Below are 22,500 nucleotides of genomic sequence, written 5' to 3'. Positions count from 1 at the left end.
CGTGGGAATATGATGCCATTTGGGACGCCACCCCATCTCAATGTGACTGCAGTTGAGATTATCCACGTGATTTGCTGTGGGATCATAAACTTCCTGGTGTAGTGTGGCAGGGAGTGACGTGACTGTTAAACGCTGTTCATCATTCATATTTAACTATTCTGTAGTCATTTATTACATTCAGTGCTTCACAGTCCTGAGAGCCTCCGCTGCCACTCCCTCTGTCTCTCTATCTTCCTCTTCTCCTTCGCTCCCTTCCTCTGTCTCTGTCCCCATCCCACCTCTATCATTCCTTTCTCTCACCCCCTCCTTCCCCAATGCCTCTCCTCCATCCTTCCCTCTTTTTTCCTCCCTCCAACCTTTACCTATCCCCTCCCTCCTCTCACATCCCTCCACTTCCTCCTCCTATCCACTCCACTTTTCCACCTCCCCCCTCCCTCCCTCCCTCCTCCTCTCCCTCTCCTCCCATCCCCCCTCCTCACTCCCTCCCTCCCTCCTATACCTCCTCCCTCCCTCCCTCCTATACCTCCTCCCTCCCTCCCTCCTATACCTCCTCTCTCCCTCCCTCCTATACCTCCTCCTTTCCCCCCTCCTCCCTCCCTCCCTCCCTCCTATACCTCCTCCCTCCCTCCCTCCTATACCTCCTCCCTCCCTCCCTCCTATACCTCCTCCCTCCCTCCCTCCCTCCTATACCTCCTCCCTCCCTCCCTCCTATACCTCCTCCCTCCCTCCCTCCCTCCTATACCTCCTCCCTCCCTCCCTCCCTCCTATACCTCCTCCCTCCCTCCCTCCTATACCTCCTCCCTCCCTCCCTCCTATACCTCCTCCTCCCTCCCTCCCTCCCTCCTATACCTCCTCCCTCCCTCCCTCCTATACCTCCTCCCTCCCTCCCTCCTATACCTCCTCCCTCCCTCCCTCCTATACCTCCTCCCTCCCTCCCTCCTATACCTCCTCCCTCCCTCCCTCCTATACCTCCTCCCTCCCTCCCTCCCTCCTATACCTCCTCCCTCCCTCCCTCCTATACCTCCTCCCTCCCTCCCTCCTATACCTCCTCCTCTCCTCAGACTGGGCATGTCTCCAGGTGATAGTGTAGACAGAGAGAAGACAGAATAAAGATGACAAGTACTTTTGGATCAGTCCCTAGCCATATGGGCCAGGGACAAACCACTGGGCTTTGCTAGATGAATAATACACATCATGGTTGCTTTCCAAATAGCACCTCTTCCGTATTTAGTGCACTACTTTTGACTAGGGCCTATATATGTTAGTGTTTCCTTTATTTTGGCAGTTACCTGTATGACCTCTGAAGAAAATAAAGAAAGACTGCATGATGGATAAAGGCTCTTTAGCAGAAAAGTTGGTCAAATAAACCCACAGAAAGGAAACATGACTGTGCGACTTCCTTTTTAATTTGTTTAACGCCTGACCTCTCCTAAAATGTGGGGGAGGATTTTACCCCTATACTTGGATGTATATGTACCATGACCACCCCTATAGATGATGGACCAATCCATCCACCCAAGCTTATCTGTTTCAAATAATGTTTTTCACAAGCAGGACTTGTAACTTGTGAGCTTGTTTCCAATTCAGTGACTTATTATGTGTCATTAATTAACTGACACATAACACCCCAAAATCATTTCAAATTATATTTCAGATTCAATGTATTCCCCTTAGAGGCCTATCTTTATCAAAGAGCCTTTTTTTCTTCTAATGAAAAACATTTGATGAATAGATTCAGTCCCATGGGGTAAGCTATTTGAGGAAGCAGTGTTCAATGTTGAAATAATAATTCCTGGTAATAGCACCAAAGGGACAGACAGCCATCTTTAAAAATAAAATCAATGCGGCCTCCTTGTGCACCCTAGCCAGTTTCCAACACCAATAGGAGTAGAGAGGGAGAAAAGGAGGTCTGAGTTATAACTCTGTACCAGGGCCTTAGCAGTGTAGTCAGGCCCAGAGAAGCCCTTTATAAATCGGTTAATTCCTCCTTCGGCCCTGTGTTCACTGCAGGAACCAGGAACCACTTAATAGGAACCAATCAGGCCTGGCCTGAGCTGTCCATGACAGCTCTTTTCCACAATTCCCATGTCTGGCTCAGACAACTGCAGATCAAGTTGGATTATGATCTTGAATGTGATCGTGATCTTGATTGTGATCAAATTTGATCTCGCCAGAAATAAACAAACCCTTGTGTGTGTAAGATATTCCAGCAGCAGAGTGTTAGTTACACCCCTTGACTTTTCCCATATTTTGTTGTGAATTTAAAATGGATTAAATTGAGGGTTTTGGTCACTGGCTTACACACAATGCCCTATAATGTCAAAGTGGAATTTTGTTTTTCAAAATGTTTACACATTTATTAAAATGCAAAAGCTGAAATGTCTTGAGTCAATAAGTATTCAACCCCTTTGTTATGGCAAGTCTAAATAAGTTCAGGTGTAAACATTTGCTTAACAAATCACATAATAAGTTGTATGGACTCACTCTGTGTGCAATAATAGTGTCTAACATGATATTTGAATTACTATCTCATCTCTGTACCCCACATATACAATTATCTGTAAGGTTCCTCAGTCGAGAAGGGAATTTCAAACACAGATTCAACCACAAAGACTAGGGAGGTTTTCCAATGCCTCGCAAAGAAGGGCACCTAAAAAAGCAGACATTGAATATCCCTTTGAGCATGGTGAAGTTATTAATTACACTTTGAATGGTGTATCAATACACCCAGTCACTACAAAGTTACAGGTGTCCATCCTAAATAATTTACTGGAAAGGGATTTCACCATGAGGCCAATGGTGACTTTAAAACAGTTACAGAGTTTAATGGCTGTGATAGGAGAAAACTGAGGATGGATCAACAACATTGTAGTTACTCCACAATACTAACCTAATTGACGGAGTGAAAATATTCCAAAACATGCATCCTGTTTGCAACAAGGCACTAAAGTAATACTGCAAAAAATGTGGCAAAGCAATTAACTGTTTGTCCTGAATTTTGAAAATAATAATGGGCAAATGTTGTACAATCCAGGTGTGGAAAGCTCTTGGAGACTTACCCAAAAAGACAAACAGCTGTAATCGCTACCAAAGGTGCTTCTACAAAGTATTGACCCAGGGGTGTGAATACTTATGTAAATGAGATACAGTATTTCTATATTTAACTTTCAATACATTTGCAAAAATTTCTAAAAACATGTTTTCACTTTGTTATTATGGGGTATTGTGTGTAGATGGGGGAGACAAAAAATTATATTTAATCCACTTTGAATTCAGGCTGTAACACAGCAACATGTGGAATAAGTCAATGGGTATGAATACTTTCTGAAGGCACTGTATAAAAGTATAACCAAACATGGTTTAAAATGGTATCAAGGTCAGCTTGTTTGTAGAACTGCATGAAAAATGCTTTGAAGGATGCTGGAGTTACAAACAGTACAATAAAACACCTGTGTTATTTTCTTCATATAGTCAAGGATATAAAATACAATACAGCATTTCAACATCAACTATATGTCTCAAAATCGAGTTACTACTGTATCTCTACTGCAGCTTATTTCAACCAGCAGACAGACAGTATTGTTGTGATTGTAACCCTCCAGATTCATTCTCTACTGCCCAGAGTAAAGGAAGCCTCTTGGCACAAAACAGCCCTGCTGTCCCTGATGTGGGGACTAAATCCACTTAGTGGGCTGTGTTGATGGTACAGGAACACCAGTTAGCTGCACACACCAGGGTAACGTCCCAAATAGAACCCTATTCCCTATATAGTGCACTACTTTTGACCAGAGCCCATGCAACAGTGTGCCATTTGGGACGCAGCCCAGCATAGCTATTATCACAGCTAGCCATCAGCAGTCAGTGACTTCCTTATTCCAGCCGCTCTGTACCACAATATTTCTGCACTGAGTGATAAAGCCAGGCCTGACCACAGACCACTGGAACTAGACTGTGTGGGGCCCCTGTCTCATCTCCACGACAGCGTGATGGTTGCAGTGACACGCGTTGGACTGCCACAGCGATGTCATTACTCCTCGCTTGGCGTAATCTGACATGGGTCACAGAGATGGCGGCTATGTTAGGGAAGGAGGGAGATCACTCTGGCCTGTTGAGTCAGGTAATAATCTCTCTCCCTCCCTCCCTCCCTCCCTCCCTCCCTCTCTCTCTCTCCTCTCTCTCCTTCTCACAATCCTCTCTATTTCACTCCCTCTCTCCCATTCCCTTTCTCTCTCTCCTCTCTCTACATGAAAACATTGCCTCTCCTTTCTGTGAAGGGAGGCTGAGGAGGCTGTGAAGGCTTTACCTTCTGCTGCTCTGCTCTGTGGTGCACATACACACACACACACACCATATCTGTTATGACATGTTGAAGCCCCAGGACTACCTTCTCTCTCCCCCTGCTGTCTGATAATGAGAGAGACGTGATCCACCATCCTCTACTCTCACCGCTCTGCTCTCTACTTCCTCTCCTCTCCTCTCCTCTCCTCTCCTCTCCTCTCCTCTCCTCCAGTCTCCCTCTACTCTCACCGCTCTGCTCTCTCCACTCCTCCTCTCCTCTCTCCTCTCCTCCAGTCCCCCTCTACTCTCACCGCTCTGCTCTCTCCTTCACTCCTCCTCTCCTCTCCTCTCCTCCAGTCCCCCTCTACTCTCACCGCTCTGCTCCTTCACTCTCTCCTCTCCTCCAGTCCCCCTCTACTCTCACCACTCCCTCCTTCACTCCTCCTTGAATCTCTCCTCTCCTCCAGTCCTCCTTTACTCTCTCCTCTCCTCATCTTCTCCACTCCTCCTTTACTCTCTCCTCTCCTCCTCTCCTCCAATTATCCTTTACTCTCACAGCTCTCTCCTCTCTTCCATCTCCTCCCCTCCCTGTCTCAGCTCAACCACAGGGAACAAACAGGAGTTCTGTCTAAAACATCACTGCTTTCTTTGTCACATCCCCCTGATCCCAAACCTTCACATGCTGACGTACAGTAAGGTGTGAGGGAGCAACGTGACCCAAGCACGATCCTTCTCTCTTTCGATCTATGAGTCAGCCTAGAGTCAGCCATCAGCCATCGTCCTTCTCCTGAACACATCACACTGCATACACCAGGAGGTTGTCTTCACTCTGTACTCAGAGAGCACGTCTGCCAATCATACTGGCTGCAGCAGCACTAAGGTCCAACACAGACAGAACCCTATTCTCTACATAGTGCACTACTTTTGTCCAGAGCCCTATGGCTGCCCTATGGATGCATCCTAAATGGCACCCTACCCTATGTAGAGCCCTATGAGCCCTGGTAAAAAGTAGTGCACTATGTAGGGGATTGGGTGCCATTCGAGAGGCAGATTAAGACTGATCAGAGACCAGTCTATTACATGCTACATAGACCCCCTGCCTGGCTTCATCTCTCTATCTCTCTGTCCGCAAGCTATCTGCATACATCTACATCAGACTGATGTTAATCCCACCATTAATCTGATCCTAGATCAGCAGATACCGATCCCTGTTAACACCAATTAACTCAGCACCCAGCCACACTCCTAACAAGGCCTTTGGTAGTTCTGAGGATGCGTCCCAAAGGGCACCCTATTCCCCCATATGGCTGTGGTCAAAAGTAGTGCACTACATAGGAAATAGGGCGCCATTTGGGATGCAGACTGAAGCCTTGTAAAATAAGGCTTGGGAGTTTTGCGTGACAGCCAGGAAGGAAGCCAGCCAGCCTGATGGTATCTACAATATCGTCTTCTAGTCCAGACAATGTGCTCCTAGGTGATTTGGAAAAACCCTGGCAGCAGGACATATTTTTGTGCATATATTTCTCTATCAATTTGAGTGTGGATTAAATAATTGCTGTTGGACATCATCTTTAATCTTCCCACTGGCAGGAAATAAAAAAAAACATTTCACACAGACCCACCTACAGTAGCTTTAAAAATCAATTCCTGCAGATAGATTGTAAATTCATGGCCGGAAAGCGTAATCAAATAAAGATGTCAAGACACATTCTTGGCCCAGTGTAATCAGAACATCTAACAGCTACCGGCAAATCCCAAACTGACTTCTTGTTTGTATTTCATCAACCAAGCAGTAGGCTACCTGAAGGAGCAGGGCATAAAACGCTCTCTCCACTCTGACATGCAACCAGGCTGGTCCTCTGGGATCAGTAGTGCACACATCCAGACATGGCTGGAATCTGCATGGACATACTGTATTAAGCAATGGTGATCAAGACAGAGGAACCCATTGTGGTGAGATGAAGAGAACAAGAGAGAAAGAAAGACAGAGGGAAAGAGAGTGTGTGTGTGTGTGTGTGTGTGTGTGTGTGTGTGTGTGTGTGTGTGTGTGTGTGTGTGTGCGTAGATAGTGTATGTGAGTGAGAGAGCGAGAGAAAGCTACAAATAAAATTATTGAGAGAGAGAGCGACAGAGAGAAGGAGTGAGCGAGGTGTATCCTACCTTCCAGGACGGTGAGTTTGGCGCTGGTGTTGATCTCTCCCACACTGTTGGTGGCAGTACACTCATAGATGGCCTCGTCCCTGTGAGTCCGCAGGGGCTGGATACGCAGGACGGACCCTGAGCCGTCATCAAACTCTATCACCTGAACACAAGGGTGGGTAGAGGAGAGAAAAAGCAATCAGACCCATGGTTGTCCTGTAACTAAGATTCAAATCTAAACTGATTTAAACAGTCATCTTAACATGGGCATCCCTTTGATCGCTATTTCAGTTACAGGAACATCAGAGCCCTGATGAGTACCAGCCCATTGAGCCCAGTGAATACTCCTGGTTTGATCATTAACAGGGGGACTAATACAGGGCTAAGGTAACTGCTACTTTCTATTTAGCTAGGAGGAACTGGAGTTATAATAAGAGTCTGCACAAGCAGATCAGAAGAGGCAAACCTGACCAGTACTCAAACTCCATCAGTACTATTAATAAACCATCTCAAATAGAGACTACATCTTATCTAATCTCAACTGCAAAGGACCGTCCGGTATTGCATGACCTTGCTGTGGCCCTACGCTCCTCAGGGAGTGAAGAGGAGTAAGTAAGTCTGATCTGATACAATCACCCAATTAGAGAGAAGTTTGTTATATGAAATGAGCCTGAGTGGAGAGCAGGCATTTCAGGAAGGCCTTTCAGGAAGCCAGCCTTTAGGGGGGTAAAGAATCAGAGGTCAGAGGTTCCTTACGCTGCAGTGGAAAGTGGTTGACCTAAACATCCACATGACAGTGAGAACATTCCTGAACATTCAGAGGAGCACACCTGGGTTCAAACTGTATCTGAAATATTTCGATCACTTTGAGCGTTCACTTGAGCCTGCCTAGCGTGCCAGATAGGCTAGGTTTTCACTGAAGGGGCTATTCTTCCCTTGGTCCCATTGCGCCAGGCAAGCTCAATCAAGCAATGCTAAAGTATTTGAAAGATTTCAAATACTATTTGAACCCAGGTCCTCTCCTCTCTCCCCCTGGGCCCACTGCTCTCCCATGCTCTCCCACACCTCCACACGACTGCACACAGAGCAGGGCTCAGTTTGAGGAGTGCCGTGCAGACAGGTGGAAGATATTTCCTATTAATCACGTCAGTGTGAGCTGAGTGTCTGCATCTGTGGAAGGACCCATGTTGAGACCGCTTCACTTGAAACCATTTCTACTAGCTGGCAGCTAATGGGCCTCCCTGCTGCTACTGCTTTTAGCGTATGCCTGTCTGTCTGTCTGTCTGTCTGTCTGTCTGTCTGTCTGTCTGTCTGTCTGTCTGTCTGTCTGTCTGTCTGTCTGTCTGTCTGTCTGTCTGTCTGTCTGTCTGTCTGTCTGTCTGTCTGTCTGTGTCTGTCTGCCTGTCTGTCTGTCTGTCTGTCTGCCTGCCTACCTGGTCTGTCTGTCTGTATGCCTGCCTACCTGGTCTGTCTGTCTGTCTGTATGCCTGCCTACCTTGTCTGTCTGTCTGTCTGTCTGTCTGTCTGTCTGTCTGTCTGTCTGTCTGCCTGCCTGCCTACCTGGTCTGTCTGTCTGTCCACTTACCTGGTCTGTCTGCCTGTCTGTCTGTATGCCTGCCTACCTGGTCTGTCTGTCTCTGTCTGTATGTCAGCCTGCCTACCTGGTCTGTCTGTCTGTCTGTCTTTCTGCCTGCCTACCTGGTCTGTCTGTCTGTCTGTCTGTCTGTCTGTCTGTCTGTCTGTCTGTCTGTCTGTCTGTCTGTCTGTCTGTCTGTCTGTCTGTCTGTCTGTCTGTCTGTCTGTCTGTCTGTCTGTCTGTCTGCCTGCCTGCCTACCTGGTCTGTCTGTCTGTCTGTCTGTTTGCCTGCCTACCTGGTCTGTCTGTCTGTATGCCTGCCTACCTGGTCTGTCTGTCTGTCTCTCTGTCTGTCTCTCTGTCTGTCTGTCTGCCTGCCTTGTCTGAGCAGGATGGCATACATCCGCATTGCTTCAGATGCTGGAAGAAAAAGCAGACAGAGCGAGAGGAGGAGGTGGTCACTGAACTGACACAGACAAACAGACTTTTCCAATACTCTCTCTCAAGTGTTGACATGGCGGCGGAGGGGATGGCTGTCGTTTTATGGACTCTTAACCAACCGTGCTATTTTGTGTGATTTTTCGCATTGTTTGTAACTTATTTTGTACATAATGTTGCTGTTACCATCTCTTATGACCGAAAAGAGCTTCTGGACATCAGAACAGCGATTACTCACCTTGAACTGGAAGAATCATTTTTATTTAATGAGTCGGACGAAAGGGATTTCCTCCAGACACCCGACAGGGCCCACATCCCCGTCATTCGCAGTAGAAAGAAAATGAGATATCGCGGAAGGAGATCGGGGTGCTTGGTAAGGAGCCGGCGACGAGTGGCTAATCTGCCTTTGCCATCGATACTATTGGCCAACTTACAATCGCTTGATAATAAAGTGGACGAACTACAGGCACGTATATCCTACCAACGGGACATTAAAAACTGTAATATCTTATGTTTCACCGAGTCGTGGCTGAACGAAGACATGAATAACATACAGCTGGCGGGTTATACACTGTATCGGCAGGATAGAACAGCAACCTCTGGTAAGACAAGGGGTGGCGGTCTATGTATATTTATAAACAACAGCTGGTGCACGATATCTAAGGAAGTCTCGAGGTTTTGCTCGCCTGAGGTAGAGTATCTCATGATAAGCTGTAGACCACACTATCTACCAAGAGAGTTTTCATCTATATTCTTCGTAGATGTCTATTTACCACCACAAACCGATGCTGGCACTAAGACCGCACTCAATGAACTTTTTCGGCCATAAGCAAACAGGAAAACGCTCATCCAGAGGTGGCGCTCCTAATGGCCGGGGACTTTAATGCAGGGAAACTTAAATTTGTTTACCTCATTTCTACCAGCTGTTAAATGTGCAACCAGAGGGAAAAAACTCTAGACCACCTTTACTCCACACACAGAGACGCGTACAAAGCTCTCCCTCGACCTCCATTTGGCAAATCTGACCATAATTCTATCCCCTGATTCCTGCTTACAAGCAAAAACTTGTGACACCGTCAATAACACCAGTGACTCCGTCAATAAAAAAAGTGGTCAGATGAAGCAGATGCTAAGCTACAGGACTCTTTTGCTAGCACAGACTGGAATATGTTCCGGGATTCTTCCGATGGCATTGAGGAGTACACCACATCAGTCACTGGCTTCATCAATAAGTGCATCGATTACGTCATACCCACAGTGACTGTACGTACATACCCCAACCAGAAGCCATGGATTACAAGCAACATCCGCACTGAGCTAAAGGGTAGAGCTGCCGCTTTCAAGGAGCGGGACTCTAACCCGGAAGCATATAAGAAATCCCGCTATGCCCTCCGACAAACCATCAAACAGGCAAAGCATGACGACTGTGTGATCACGCGCTCCGTAGCCGATGTGAGTAAGACCTTTAAATAGGTCAACATTCACAAGGCCGCATTTTCAACCTCTCCATGTCTGAGTTTGTAATACCAACATGTTTCAAGCAGACAACCATAGTCCCTGTGCCCAAGAACACTAGGGTAACCTGCCTAAATGACTATCGAACCGTAGCACTCACGTCTGTTGCCATGAAGTGCTTTCAAAGGCTGGTCATGGCTCACCTCAACACCATTATCCCAGAAACCCTAGACACACTCCAATTTGCATACCGCCCCAACAGATCTACAGATGATGCAATCACTATTGCGCTCCACACTTCCCTTTCACACCTGGACAAATGGAACACCTATGTGAGAATGCTATTCATTGACTACAGCTCAGTGTTCAACACCATAGTGCCCTCAAAGCTTATCACTAAGCTAAGGACCCTGGGAATAAACACCTCCCTCTGCAACTGGATCCTGGACTTCCTGACAGGCCGCCCCCCAGGTGGTAAGGGTAGGTAACAACACATCCGCCACGCTGATCGTCAACACGGGGGCCCCTCAGGGGTGCGTGCTCAGTCCCCTCCTGCACTCCCTGTTCACTCATGACTGCATGGCCAGGCACGACTCCAACACCATCATTAAGTTTGCCGATGACACAACATCGTCTGATCACCGACAATGACGAAACAGCCTATAGGGAGGAGGTCAGAGACCTGGCCGTGTGGTGCCAGGACAACAACCTCTCCCTCAACGTGATCAAGACAAAGGAGATGATTGTGGACTACAGGAAAAAGAAGAGGACTGAGCACGCCCCCATTCTCATCGACGGGGCTGTAGTGGAGCAGGTTGAGAGCTTCAAGTTCCTTGGTGTCCACATCACCAACAAACTAACATTGTCCAAACACACCAAGACAGTCGTAAAGAGGGCACGACAAAACCTATTCCCTCTAAGGAGACTGAAAAGATTTGGCATGGGTCGTCAGATCCTCAAAAGGTTCTACAGCTGCACCATTGAGAGCATCCTGACTGGTTGCATCATGGCCTGGTATGGCAACTGCTCGGCCTCCGACCGCAAGGCACTACAGAGGGTAGTGCGTACGGCCCAGTACATCACTGGGGCCAAGCTTCCTGCCATCCAGGACCTCTATACCAGGCCCTAAAAATGGTCAAAGACTCCAGCCACCCTAGTCATAGACTGTTCTCTCTGCTACCACATGGCAAGTGGTACCGGAGCGCCAAGTCTAGGTCCAAGAGGCTTCTAAACAGCTTCTACCCCCAAGCCATAAGACTCCTGAACATCTAATCAAATGGCTATCCAGACACTGCTGCTACTCTCTGTTTATTATCTATGCATAGTCACTTTAATAACTCTTCCTACATGTACATATTACCTCAATTACCTCGACTAACCGGTGCCCCAGCACATTGACTCAGTACCGGTACACCCTGTATATAGCCTCGCTATTGTTATTTTTACTGCTGCTCTTTAATTATTTGTTACTTTTATTTATTATTATTATTATTATTTTTTTTGGTGATTTTCTTTAGTATTCATGACTGTAAGTCGCTTTGGATAAAAGCGTCTGCTAAATGGCATATTATTATTATTATTATTAAAACTGCATTGTTGGTTAAGGGCTTGTAAGCATTTCACTGTAAGGTCTACTACACCTGTTGTATTCGGCGCATGTGACAAATAAAATGTGATTTGATTTTTTTATTTGATCTATGTGGTTGAGTGGTGCTTTGAAACATAGAATAAGAATGAATCTATTAATGTAATTTGGAAAGGACTACTCTGTCTGCTTGGGCTTCCTACAGTGTTTCTTAACATTTCTGTACTGGCAAGCTCATCCATTCTCATTTATGGATGAGAATTACGTAGCTATGTAGCTCAAATCTGGTGCAATATCGTCCTTGTCAAATAAAGAAATAAAATACAATAGTAAAGTAGATCATGTACCTCAAAGCGCTGAGAGCTGACTTTCTTGCCCTTCTTCATCCAGGTGATGCGTGGCTTGGGATCGCCCACCGCCTGGCAAACGAAGGACGCCACTCCTCCCGAAATACCTGTCTGGTCGTCTGGAGACTTGATGAAACTGGGCATGCCTGGGAGAGAGAGAGATAGAGAGAGGACAACTAAAGTACATCAATCAAATTTCACACTAGACCCCAAATTGCAAGCAGCAGCACAGTGGCATGGAAAAACTCCCCTCAGAGCGCAGATAATCAATTGCAGTACGGTTCTAGAAACATAAAGCCCTCTACTTTCATAGACTATATATACAAAAGTATGTGAACACCCCCTTTTAATTTTTTTTTTAAAATCTCAAATGCAAAAGATACACTTACGGTACATTGTTTAACCGTTTTAACACAGTTGCAGCCGACAGTTTTTTCAGTGACAACACGTTTGTGGCGTCCGTCTTCCGTTTACACACAGGTGTTAGGAGACGCAGATAGCTAATTAGCACAGGGATGCCTCTGTCTTCCGTAAACAAGCACTGTAACATGGAAATATGGCCGTGTGGGAACCCTAACCCTATAAAAGTGTGTAGTAATTTAACCTTTTGTTTTTAGAATTTTTTTCTCTCGCTGATATGAAAGATACGTTCCTTATGTTTCCAAAACCGTACCGCAAGTGATGCGTTTTAACATTCAGAACGAGCGTCGTGGCTTTTAGCAAAACTCCTCCGGCCAGCAGATACTATCGTCAATAGGCGCTAGTTAGCATCTATGAATGGGTTAGGTAACATTGTGAAACAAAGTGTATCAGACACGAGTCATACTCAAGGCGCAATCCATTCTGAGGGACTCCCAGCATCCTTTGTTTGACAAATTTACGATGCTTCCCTCAGAGCGCAGATACAGGCTCCATAAGTTTAAAACTAACAGGTCTACACTCTCCTTCATCCCAGCTGCTATCAGCTTCCTCAACAAGCTGTAGTAGTATTGTGTGCAGTGTACATATTGCTGTATATACTGGTTTTGGTGTATATTAATGTCAAGTGTTCATTATGTTGTTTAACACATGCTGCAAAATGAATTGCTCCTCTGGGATAATAAATACTCTACTCTACTCTGCTCTACTATACTCTACTCTACCCTTCTCGACTCTACTACTCCCTAGAAAGACAAAACCTAATGAGGAATCAGAGAGGAGGCTGATCCTCTGCTGACTGTACCAAGTAGACGTTAGGACCATCAAGGCCAGACAGAGAGAAAGAGAAAGACAACAATAACACAGGAGTTGGCAGCTGACACTGACACCACTGACACCAAACTGCCTGCAGCTAAACCAAACCAAACCAAAAGTCAAAAAAGCCTGCGAACCAAAACCGTCCAGTGCTGTACTGTCCTTTCTGTCATGTGTTGGGTTGTTGCTGTACTTGACATACCACTTCCAGTGCCTGTAAGACTCTCTCATTAATTATGATACAAAACTAGCATATACTAATATAAATCTTAAATATCCTCCTTTATCGTGCCTGAATAAACATGTGGGATTAACCCAAGCCCTAGGCTTGACCATTTAGGAACAACAAGTCTCTCTTCCTCCCAAAAGGCACCCTATTCCCTATGTAGTACACTACTAAAGTAGTGCACTAAATAGGGAATAGAATGTCATTTAGGATGCAGTCTGTGTCTCATATCTCAGAGGAGGGGGTATCAAACGGAACACAATTAACTGTCTGGGATGACACACCATCATATTAAAGCTCCATGGCAACAAACATTAGAGGGATAATGATGAGACAGAGATGTAATTAAATATTCCACTGAACTCGTCAGAGCACCACCGCTGCAGGCTAACACATGCACACACACACACACACACACACACACACTGGGCTATCACAAATATATGCCGACAAAACATACAGTATTCTCCCTGGGTTCTCTAGCTACGTCTCTCTCTGTGTGTGTGTGTGTGTGTGTGTGTGGGTGTGTGTGTATGTGTGTGTGTGTGTGTGTGTGCTGGCATGCATGTGTACATGTGTATCTCGGTTCCTGGTAGTAGATGCATTATGCAGAGCTATGCCTGCCCTTGGGGAATCAGGTCTGTTTTCAGAGAGCAGGAGGGATGAGTATGTCAGTGTCTCTGTGTTAGGGTGCAGTTACAGGCTGTGTCCCAAATGGAATCCTATTCCCTAAAAATAGTGCACTTCTTTTTATCAGGGCCCATAGGGCATTATTTAGGGAATAGGGTGACACTTGGGACAGCCACAGTATCTGTAGGGTAAGGAAGGGTTAATAAAACGTGATGTGTGGGCGCTAGATGTAGGGGGTGGTGAGTAGGGTTGAATATTGTCCCGTTATTTTACAAATGTTCCATCCCGAGAATAAATCACTTTTCTCTTCCGGGTAACCCGGTATTTCCCGCCAAAAGCAGAAGTGTCATTCAAAAGCATTATAAAACATATAAATATGTCTGGATTTGACTAGAACTTTGATCAGCATGAAAATTCTAACCTGATGCTACCTGAGCCTGATGAGCCATATATTAAATGCATTTTAACCCTAACCCTAACCCTAACCCTAACCCTAACCCAAGCCCAAAAAAGTCAAAATGATTGTGCAGTTATCCAATACATATATGATATAGGCTACTGCACATTACGCAGTAGCCTATAAAAACATAAAAGCCCATTGATGTAATTAGCTATATACTCTCTCAGGTAAATAAATGAAACTAGCTCCAGTAGGCTAATCTTTTTGAGTACTGTATTGTATTATACTGTATTATATGGACTGGAATTACGCACATTGTTCAAACCATGATGAAGCAAATGAGAACATGCGATTCTGGTGCAGCACATGCGGACTACAATTATAGGCTAGTGAATTTAAATTAATCATTTTCATTTAGAAATATATTGGAGGTAGGCTGACGCATAGACCTATATACCGTTCATAATGTTTATCCTAATGTTATTAGCCTACCTCCAATAAGTTTTGCTGTCCTTATCTTCATCATTCTAATGACATCCTTGAAAAATATAGGACTAGAATTAGATGCAGAAGGATTTCACTTCTCTTCACGAAGATTGACTGGTTATGGGTCTGAACAAATAACTGCTATAGCCTACCGCCATCGCACATTCGTGCTTCTTTCAAACTACCTGTGAGTTCTATTGGCTGCTATTGTTAACATTCATCAAAAAAGAGCTTGCATCCATCTTCGAATAGTCTATTGGTACAAGAAATGCTATAAAAAGAATGTCCAGTAAGCTATTATAGTCTAGCTTTTTGTGCATGGGACTCCAAGAGCTAAGGAGCGTTTTTTAAAGAGAGACCAGCGGAGCACAGGTGGTTGCGTATTGCGCAAGAGACAGCGGCTATAAATTATAAGCTTATTATGCATAACCCATAATTAATTAGCTAAATATAAGGCTAATACTGCATTGAATTTATTACCTGAAAGAGGTAGGCTAGGACATCTATATATAGGGCTATATATCAATCTAGAACACGATTATCTATTTTGGATGTAATTTGAATGGAGTTGATGGAGAGAGAGAAAGACCGCAAGAGTGCTCGCGTGTGCACTGATTTAAAGCAATGATATTCGAGTGATAGGCTGTTTTAAAACTCTGCAGCTGCAATAAAAAATGTACATTCTTTACAATTAAAAAATAAGGTGATACCCGAAAGCCAGATGGAGATGGGTAAATCAGACACGAATTTGGTCTACGGGGGGAAAAAAAGTAGTGGGGAAAAAAGTATTTAGTCAGCCACCAATTGTGCAAGTTCTCCCACTTAAAAAGATGAGAGAGGGCTGTAATTTTCATCATAGGTACACGTCAACTATGACAGACAAATTGAGAGAAAAAAAATCCAGAAAATCACATTGTAGGATATTTAATTAATTTATTTGCAAATTATGGCGGAAAATAAGTATTTGGTCACCTACAAATAAGCAACAGTTCTGGCTCTCACAGACCTGTAACTTCTTCTTTAAGAGGCTCCTCTGTCCTCCACTCGTTACCTGTATTAATGGCACCTGTTTGAACTTGTTATCAGTATAAAAGACACCTGTCCACAACCTCAAACAGTCACACTCCAAACTCCACTATGGCCAAGACCAAAGAGCTGTCAAAGGACACCAGAAACAAAATTGTAGACCTGCACCAGGCTGGGAAGACTGAATCTGCAATAGGTAAGCAGCTTGGTTTGAAGAAATCAACTGTGGGAGCAATTATTAGGAAATGGAAGACATACAAGACCACTGATAATCTCCCTCGATCTGGGGCTCCACGCAAGATCTCACCCCGTGGGGTCAAAGTGATCACAAGAACGGTGAGCAAAAATCCCAGAACCACACGGGGGGACCTAGTGAATGACCTGCAGAGAGCTGGGACCAAAGTAACAAAGCCTACCATCAGTAACAAACTCGCCGCCAGGGACTCAAATCCTGCAGTGCCAGACGTGTCCCCCTGCTTAAGCCAGTACATGTCCAGGCCCGTCTGAAGTTTGCTAGAGTGCATTTGGATGATCCAGAAGAGGATTGGGAGAATGTCATATGGTCAGATGAAACCAAAATAGAACTTTTTGGTAAAAACTCAACTCGTCGTGTTTGGAGGACAAAGAATGCTGAGTTGCATCCAAGGAACACCATACCTACTGTGAAGCATGGGGGTGGAAACATCATGCTTTGGGGCTGTTTTTCTGCAAAGGGACCAGGACGACTGATCCGTGTAAAGGAAAGAATTAATGGGGCCATGTATCGTGAGATTTTGAGTGAAAACCTCCTTCCATCAGCAAGGGCATTGAAGATGAAACGTGGCTGGGTCTTTCAGCATGACAATGATCCCAAACACACCGCCCGGGTAACGAAGGAGTGGCTTCGTAAGAAGCATTTCAAGGTCCTGGAGTGGCCTAGCCAGTCTCCAGATCTCAACCCCATAGAAAATCTTTGGAGGGAGTTGAAAGTCCGTGTTGCCCAGCGACAGCCCCAAAACATCACTGCTCTAGAGGAGATCTGCATGGAGGCATGGGCCAAAATACCAGCAACAGTGTGTGAAAACCTTGTGAAGACTTACAGAAAACGTTTGACCTGTGTTATTGCCAACAAAGGGTATATAACAAAGTATTGAGAAACTTTTGTTATTGACCAAATACTTATTTTCCACCATAATTTGCAAATATATTCATTAAAAATCCTACAATGTGATTTTCTGGAAAAAATATTCTCATTTTGTCTGTCATAGTTGACGTGTACCTATGATGAAAATTACAGGCCTCTCTCATCTTTTTAAGTGGGAGAACTTGCACAATTGGTGGCTGACTAAATACTTTTCCCCCCCACTGTATTACTGTTGCTGCAGCAAATGTAGGCCTACCTGTCACAAGAAAAAAAGTTAACATGATGAGATGATACTGTAGGTCTACATGCATTGTAAACTGCGCTCCATACTGAGATGGGCTGTCTGTCCCCACCCTGAACGTTGATTCATCATGCAGAGGCTGTAGAGAAGCCAGATTTAGACATTGCATCTAATTTAACAGTTCCATTACACGCCATGCTTTTCATATCAATAATTTATTATATTTTACCAGTTTCTCGCAGTTATTTATCCCGGGAAAAGGGAGTGGTTTTGGGCTGTAAATCCCGGTAAATCTCGGTAACCGGGTTCCCGCCATTCAACCCTAGTAGTGAGGCATAGCCGACTGTAGTGTAGTTATCCACATCTGTAGTGTAGTTACCCACATCTGTAGTGTAGTTACCCACATCTGTAGTGTAGTTATCCACATCTGTAGTGTAGTTACCCACATCTGTAGTTTAGTTACCCACATCTGTGGTGTAGTTACCCCCATCTGTAGTGTAGTTACCCCATCTGTAGTGTAGTTACCCACATCTGTAGTGTAGTTACCCACATCTGTAGTGTAGTTAACCACATCTGTAGTGTAGTTACCCACATCTGTAGTAGTTACCCACATCTGTAGTGTAGTTACCCACATCTGTAGTGTAGTTACCCACATCTGTGGTGTAGTTACCCACATATGTAGTGTAGTTACCCACATCTGTAGTGTAGTTACCCACATCTTTCTCTCTTTTTTCCCTCTCTCCATCCATCCCTTTTCTCTTGCCCCAAAAGATCCTCCTGGCCTTAGCGTTTCTCCTAAACAGAGTGCTTATTTCACCGCAGTAACTCTGACAGTGACACTAAGGGAGCGTTGAGCTGTCCTCTCCGCTCTGTGCTGTACTGTGATGATGTAATGGTGGCCATGTTCCACTCTGTAGACTCTGCAGACAGTGTCTTGGTCTCAAATGGCACCCTGTTTCCCTGTAAATTGGCCCCATCCATAATGGCTGTCAATACTAGTTTAACTAATATTGTTTCCCTTTGTGACTACATACTAACCAAGAGGCCAACAATACTGTCCGTTAGAACTACACTAAGCCCTAAACCCACACTGCTAGAGCTATGACAAATCCCATGAAGTAATGTAGAATTCATTTCATCATCAACATCAAAGACAACACTCCATGTCTAACCGTTCTCTCTAATAGGTATGTATAGCTGTGTGTATACAACACAGTGAGTGGGATCCCTATGGAGGAATAGCAATTAAACTGGGTATCACATATTGGGAAAGAATTACACCCTGCCTAGGCACAGCTATGGTGATATCGCAGCCACAGCGCTCTCTCTCTCGCTCTCTCACCACTCAGAGGGGAATGAGAAATACACTGGACATAACATTAGGAACACCTTCCTAATATTTTCCCCTCAGAACAGCCTCAATTCGTTGGGACATGGACTCTACAAGGTGTTGAAAGCATTCCACATGGATGCTGGCCCATGTTGACTCCAATGCTTCCAACAGTTGGCTGGATGTCCTTTGGGTGGTGGACCATTCTTGATGCACACGGGAAACTGTTGAGCTTGAAAAATCCAGCACTGTGGCAGTTCTTGACACAAACCGGTGCGCCTGGCACCTACTACCATACCCCGTTCAAACACACTTAAATATTTTGTCTTGTCCATTCACCCTCTGAATGGCACACATACACAATCCATGTCTCAAGGTTTAAGAATACTTATTTAACCTGTCTCCTCCCCTTCATGTACACTGATTGACTTGGATTTAACAAGTGACATCAATAAGGGATCATAGCTTTCCCCTGGTCAGCCTATGTCATGGAAAGAGCAGGTGTTCCTAACACTTTGTACACTCAGTGTACATTTAGCAGACACTCTTATCCAGAACAACAACTAGGGTTAAGGGCACATCAACAGATGTTTCACTTAGTCAGCTCAGGGATTTGAACCAGTAACCTTTTGGTTATTGGCCACACACGTAACCGCTAAGCTACCTGCCTAGACCGATGTAAGTGCCTTCTGTTTGACAGTCTGATTTGTTTCATCTTAACCTAAATGAGAAAGCGACAATCGTTCTTAATAAACCCACCATATTGAGGGAACTACAGTAACAGCATGACTGAAGCAGTGCACCACCATGGGCAATAGTGTGTAATTCCACTAGGGAACCGAGTTTCCCCCTGCATGAACCCAGGCTTAAAGAAACAAGAACACAGCCCAGTCTCTAAGGGACAGGATAGATAGATACCACTGTCTGTCTGTCTGTCTGTCTGTCTGTCTGTCTGTCTGTCTGTCTGTCTGTCTGTCTGTCTGTCTGTCTGTCTGTCTGTCTGTCTGTCTGTCTGTCTGTCTGTCTGTCTGTCTGTCTGTCTGTCTGTCTGTCTGTCTGTCTGTCTGTCTGTCTGTCTGTCTGTCTGTCTGTCTGTCTGTCTGTCTGTCTGTCTGTCTGTCTGTCTGTCTGTCTGTCTGTCTGTCTGTCTGTCTGTCTGTCTGTCTGTCTGTCTGTCTGTCTGTCTGTCTGTCTGTCTGTCTGTCTGTCTGTCTGTCTGTCTGTCTGTCTGTCTGTCTGTCTGTCTGTCTGTCTGTCTGTCTGTCTGTCTGTCTGTCTGTCTGTCTGTCTGTCTGTCTGTCTGTCTGTCTGTCTGTCTGTCTGTCTGTCTGTCTGTCTGTCTGTCTGTCTGTCTGTCTGTCTGTCTGTCTGTCTGTCTGTCTGTCTGTCTGTCTGTCTGTCTGTCTGTCTGTCTGTCTGTCTGTCTGTCTGTCTGTCTGTCTGTCTGTCTGTCTGTCTGTCTGTCTGTCTGTCTGTCTGTCTGTCTGTCTGTCTGTCTGTCTGTCTGTCTGTCTGTCTGTCTGTCTGTCTGTCTGTCTGTCTGTCTGTCTGTCTGTCTGTCTGTCTGTCTGTCTGTCTGTCTGTCTGTCTGTCTGTCTGTCTGTCTGTCTGTCTGTCTGCCTGCCAGCCAGCCAGCCAGCTACCTCTACTCCTATATTTGTCCTCAAATAAAATCATCTGCAGTCCACCGGGGTGTTGAATCAATATTCCGCTACTGGCACAATGTCACAACAACAACAACTTCAAAATGGCCATCTAGGAAGGGCTCTATTGGTTAGTACATAAGAGGGAGAAGGAAGGTGATGAGACCGGGAATGGGAGTGGCCAGTATTCAGGAGGACAAGGTTGTCCTTTAAAACACAATTTTAGAGGAAAATAAGATAGAGCTAGCAAGAGTAAAGAGAAAGAGAGAAAGATATTTAGATCAATATCAAGAGGAATAGAGACTGTTTTATTTTAAAATACCTTTATTGGCCCAATAGTTCATCATTACAACCACAAACTTTACTTCATCTTAACGAACGTAAAAAGCTAGAACCCAACCCCCCTCCTCGTCCATTGTGCATAGAACCCCCCTGATGCCCCACACCCCTACAGACGGTGAACCAGCACCCCATATACATGCTCCAGTGTGAACCGAGGAAGAGCGAGAGAGAGAAAAAAAGAGAGAGAGATTAAGATGGAAATCAAGGGAGAGAGGGTAGCGAGATAGAGTGAAAAAGAGAAAGAGAAAAGACAGAAAGAAAGAGAGAGTCACAGAGGCGGCAGCGGTGACTTAGGTTCTCAATCTGAGGGACACGGTGGGGGATCGAGGTTGAGAAGACGTATTTAGCTATTTATTTTCCATGGTCACAATGGCCTGACCCATGGGCCATGACATTCTAAATGGAAAACTTGCTCTGTGCTCTGCTCCTTCTCTCCTTCAGCCCCACGCTTCCATGGCCCTGTGTAGTTCAGTTGGTAGAACAGGGTTGTTGGTTCGATTCCCACCGGGGGCCAGTATGAAAAATGTATGCACTAACTGTAAGTCGCTCTGGATAAGAGCGTCTGCTAAATTACTAAAATGTAAAATGACTGACAGCTGTGAATGTTCTCTCCACTACATTACGTGACTATGCTGAATGTCTTCTTTATGAGAAAGAAAGAGAGCGGTGAGAGATATAGGGAGAGAGGAGGGAGAAGAACGTTTGACCTCCTATATACATTCTTCAAGGACGGGCCATAAGGAAAAAGTTGAATAACACATTATTATGTGTTCAGAGAGAACAGGGGCTGCTGTCTCCAAAGTAATAAATACTTAATCGTATGATCATCATTTAATCATAAATAGATTCAATTTGAGCTTAAATGCGATTCACCTTATCAGAAAAAGGCCACTAATCGATCCTGTATTTCTGGGGAGTATCTCACTGGATTCAGATCAAGTCTGTAGTGTAGCAATTATCAGAATTTATAGTTAAGCTGTTTTACTGTGATTTCATTAGTGGCAGATGCTTGGTGCAAGGCATATTATAACATGTTATGTCTGTTAAAATGGCAGCCAGATGATTTGGGGTAATTTCCACGTACTAGAATACAATTGAACTCCCTCTCCACATTTTAACTTCTAGCTACACACCAACATATTGCACAGTACAGTGGCACCCAAAATAATAATCACTTCATCAGAATATATAATGAGACAGATGGAAAAGTTTGTATAGATTAGTTGGATCTCTAACACATCAACAATGACAAAACGGAATGGATCAACATAAAAGCTGCCCAAAAGACTGCCTGCCTAAAACACACACTGCTGTCTGAGGACCGCTTAGGGTTGGTATGGGCAGAGTTGTGCACTTCTTGTTCCGGAGGACACACAGCCAATGACATTTGATCCTGAACCCATGGGGTGTAGTATAAACAGACAGTACAGTAGCCCGAGCTGCATGTTCTGAAGGTCCTGTGTTGCTCAGTTGTTAAGAGCATGGCACTAGCAATGCCAAGGTAGTGGGTTCAATTCCCGCAGGGCACACAGACACATGTACAAAAACATATTCAGATTCAGAAAGCATTATTGTTCTAACAATGTACAGTATGTACTAACTTTACTGCAGGGGTAGACAACCCTGGTCCTGGAGTGCCGAATACACTTTTTTATTTAACCGACCTGGAAGACCAGGTGTGTTGAATCACTGAACTGAACAATTATCTAAGTAGCTCAGTGTGGTGCCTAGTTGGGACAAAATCCTGCAGTACTTGCGGCACTCCAGGAACAGGGTTACCTACCCCTACTGTACCGTATAACTTTGGATAGAAACATCTGCTAAATAGCATAATGTCTCTTCTTCTGTAGCCAGTAGACAGGCAGACTGATCCATTGGCATGCAGTGCATCTAGAGAAGCTGTTAGAGGCCTGTGAGATGAGGTGTCATGGACTTTAGCAGGAGCCCAGCTATAAAACCAAATGAGGCAAGGAAACATTGTGTTTAGCCCTCCCTGCAGACG

At 44.9% G+C, this 22,500-nt stretch overlaps 1 protein-coding gene across 4 annotated transcripts in view; it reads right to left on the bottom strand.

Annotated features, from left to right (window-relative positions):
* Positions 1-22,500, bottom strand: part of ptprfa (protein tyrosine phosphatase receptor type Fa) — a 209,391-nt gene that overhangs the window by 166,218 nt on the left and 20,673 nt on the right. For all 4 annotated transcript variants that reach the window (XM_084164046.1, XM_084164048.1, XM_084164047.1 and 1 more), the window contains exons 2-3: positions 11,819-11,964; positions 6,439-6,580 (exon numbers count right to left, since the gene is read on the bottom strand). In XM_084164046.1, coding sequence (XP_084020172.1) covers positions 6,439-6,580; positions 11,819-11,964 — 288 coding nt within the window. The remainder of the gene's footprint in view (positions 1-6,438; positions 6,581-11,818; positions 11,965-22,500) is intronic.

The sequence above is a fragment of the Coregonus lavaretus genome, assembly GCF_964263955.1.
Source record: "Coregonus lavaretus genome assembly, chromosome: 6".
NCBI classification, from domain to species: domain Eukaryota; kingdom Metazoa; phylum Chordata; class Actinopteri; order Salmoniformes; family Salmonidae; genus Coregonus; species Coregonus lavaretus.
The sequence above is the reverse complement of the archived record's forward strand: the minus strand, read 5'-3'. Positions and strand labels throughout refer to the sequence as shown.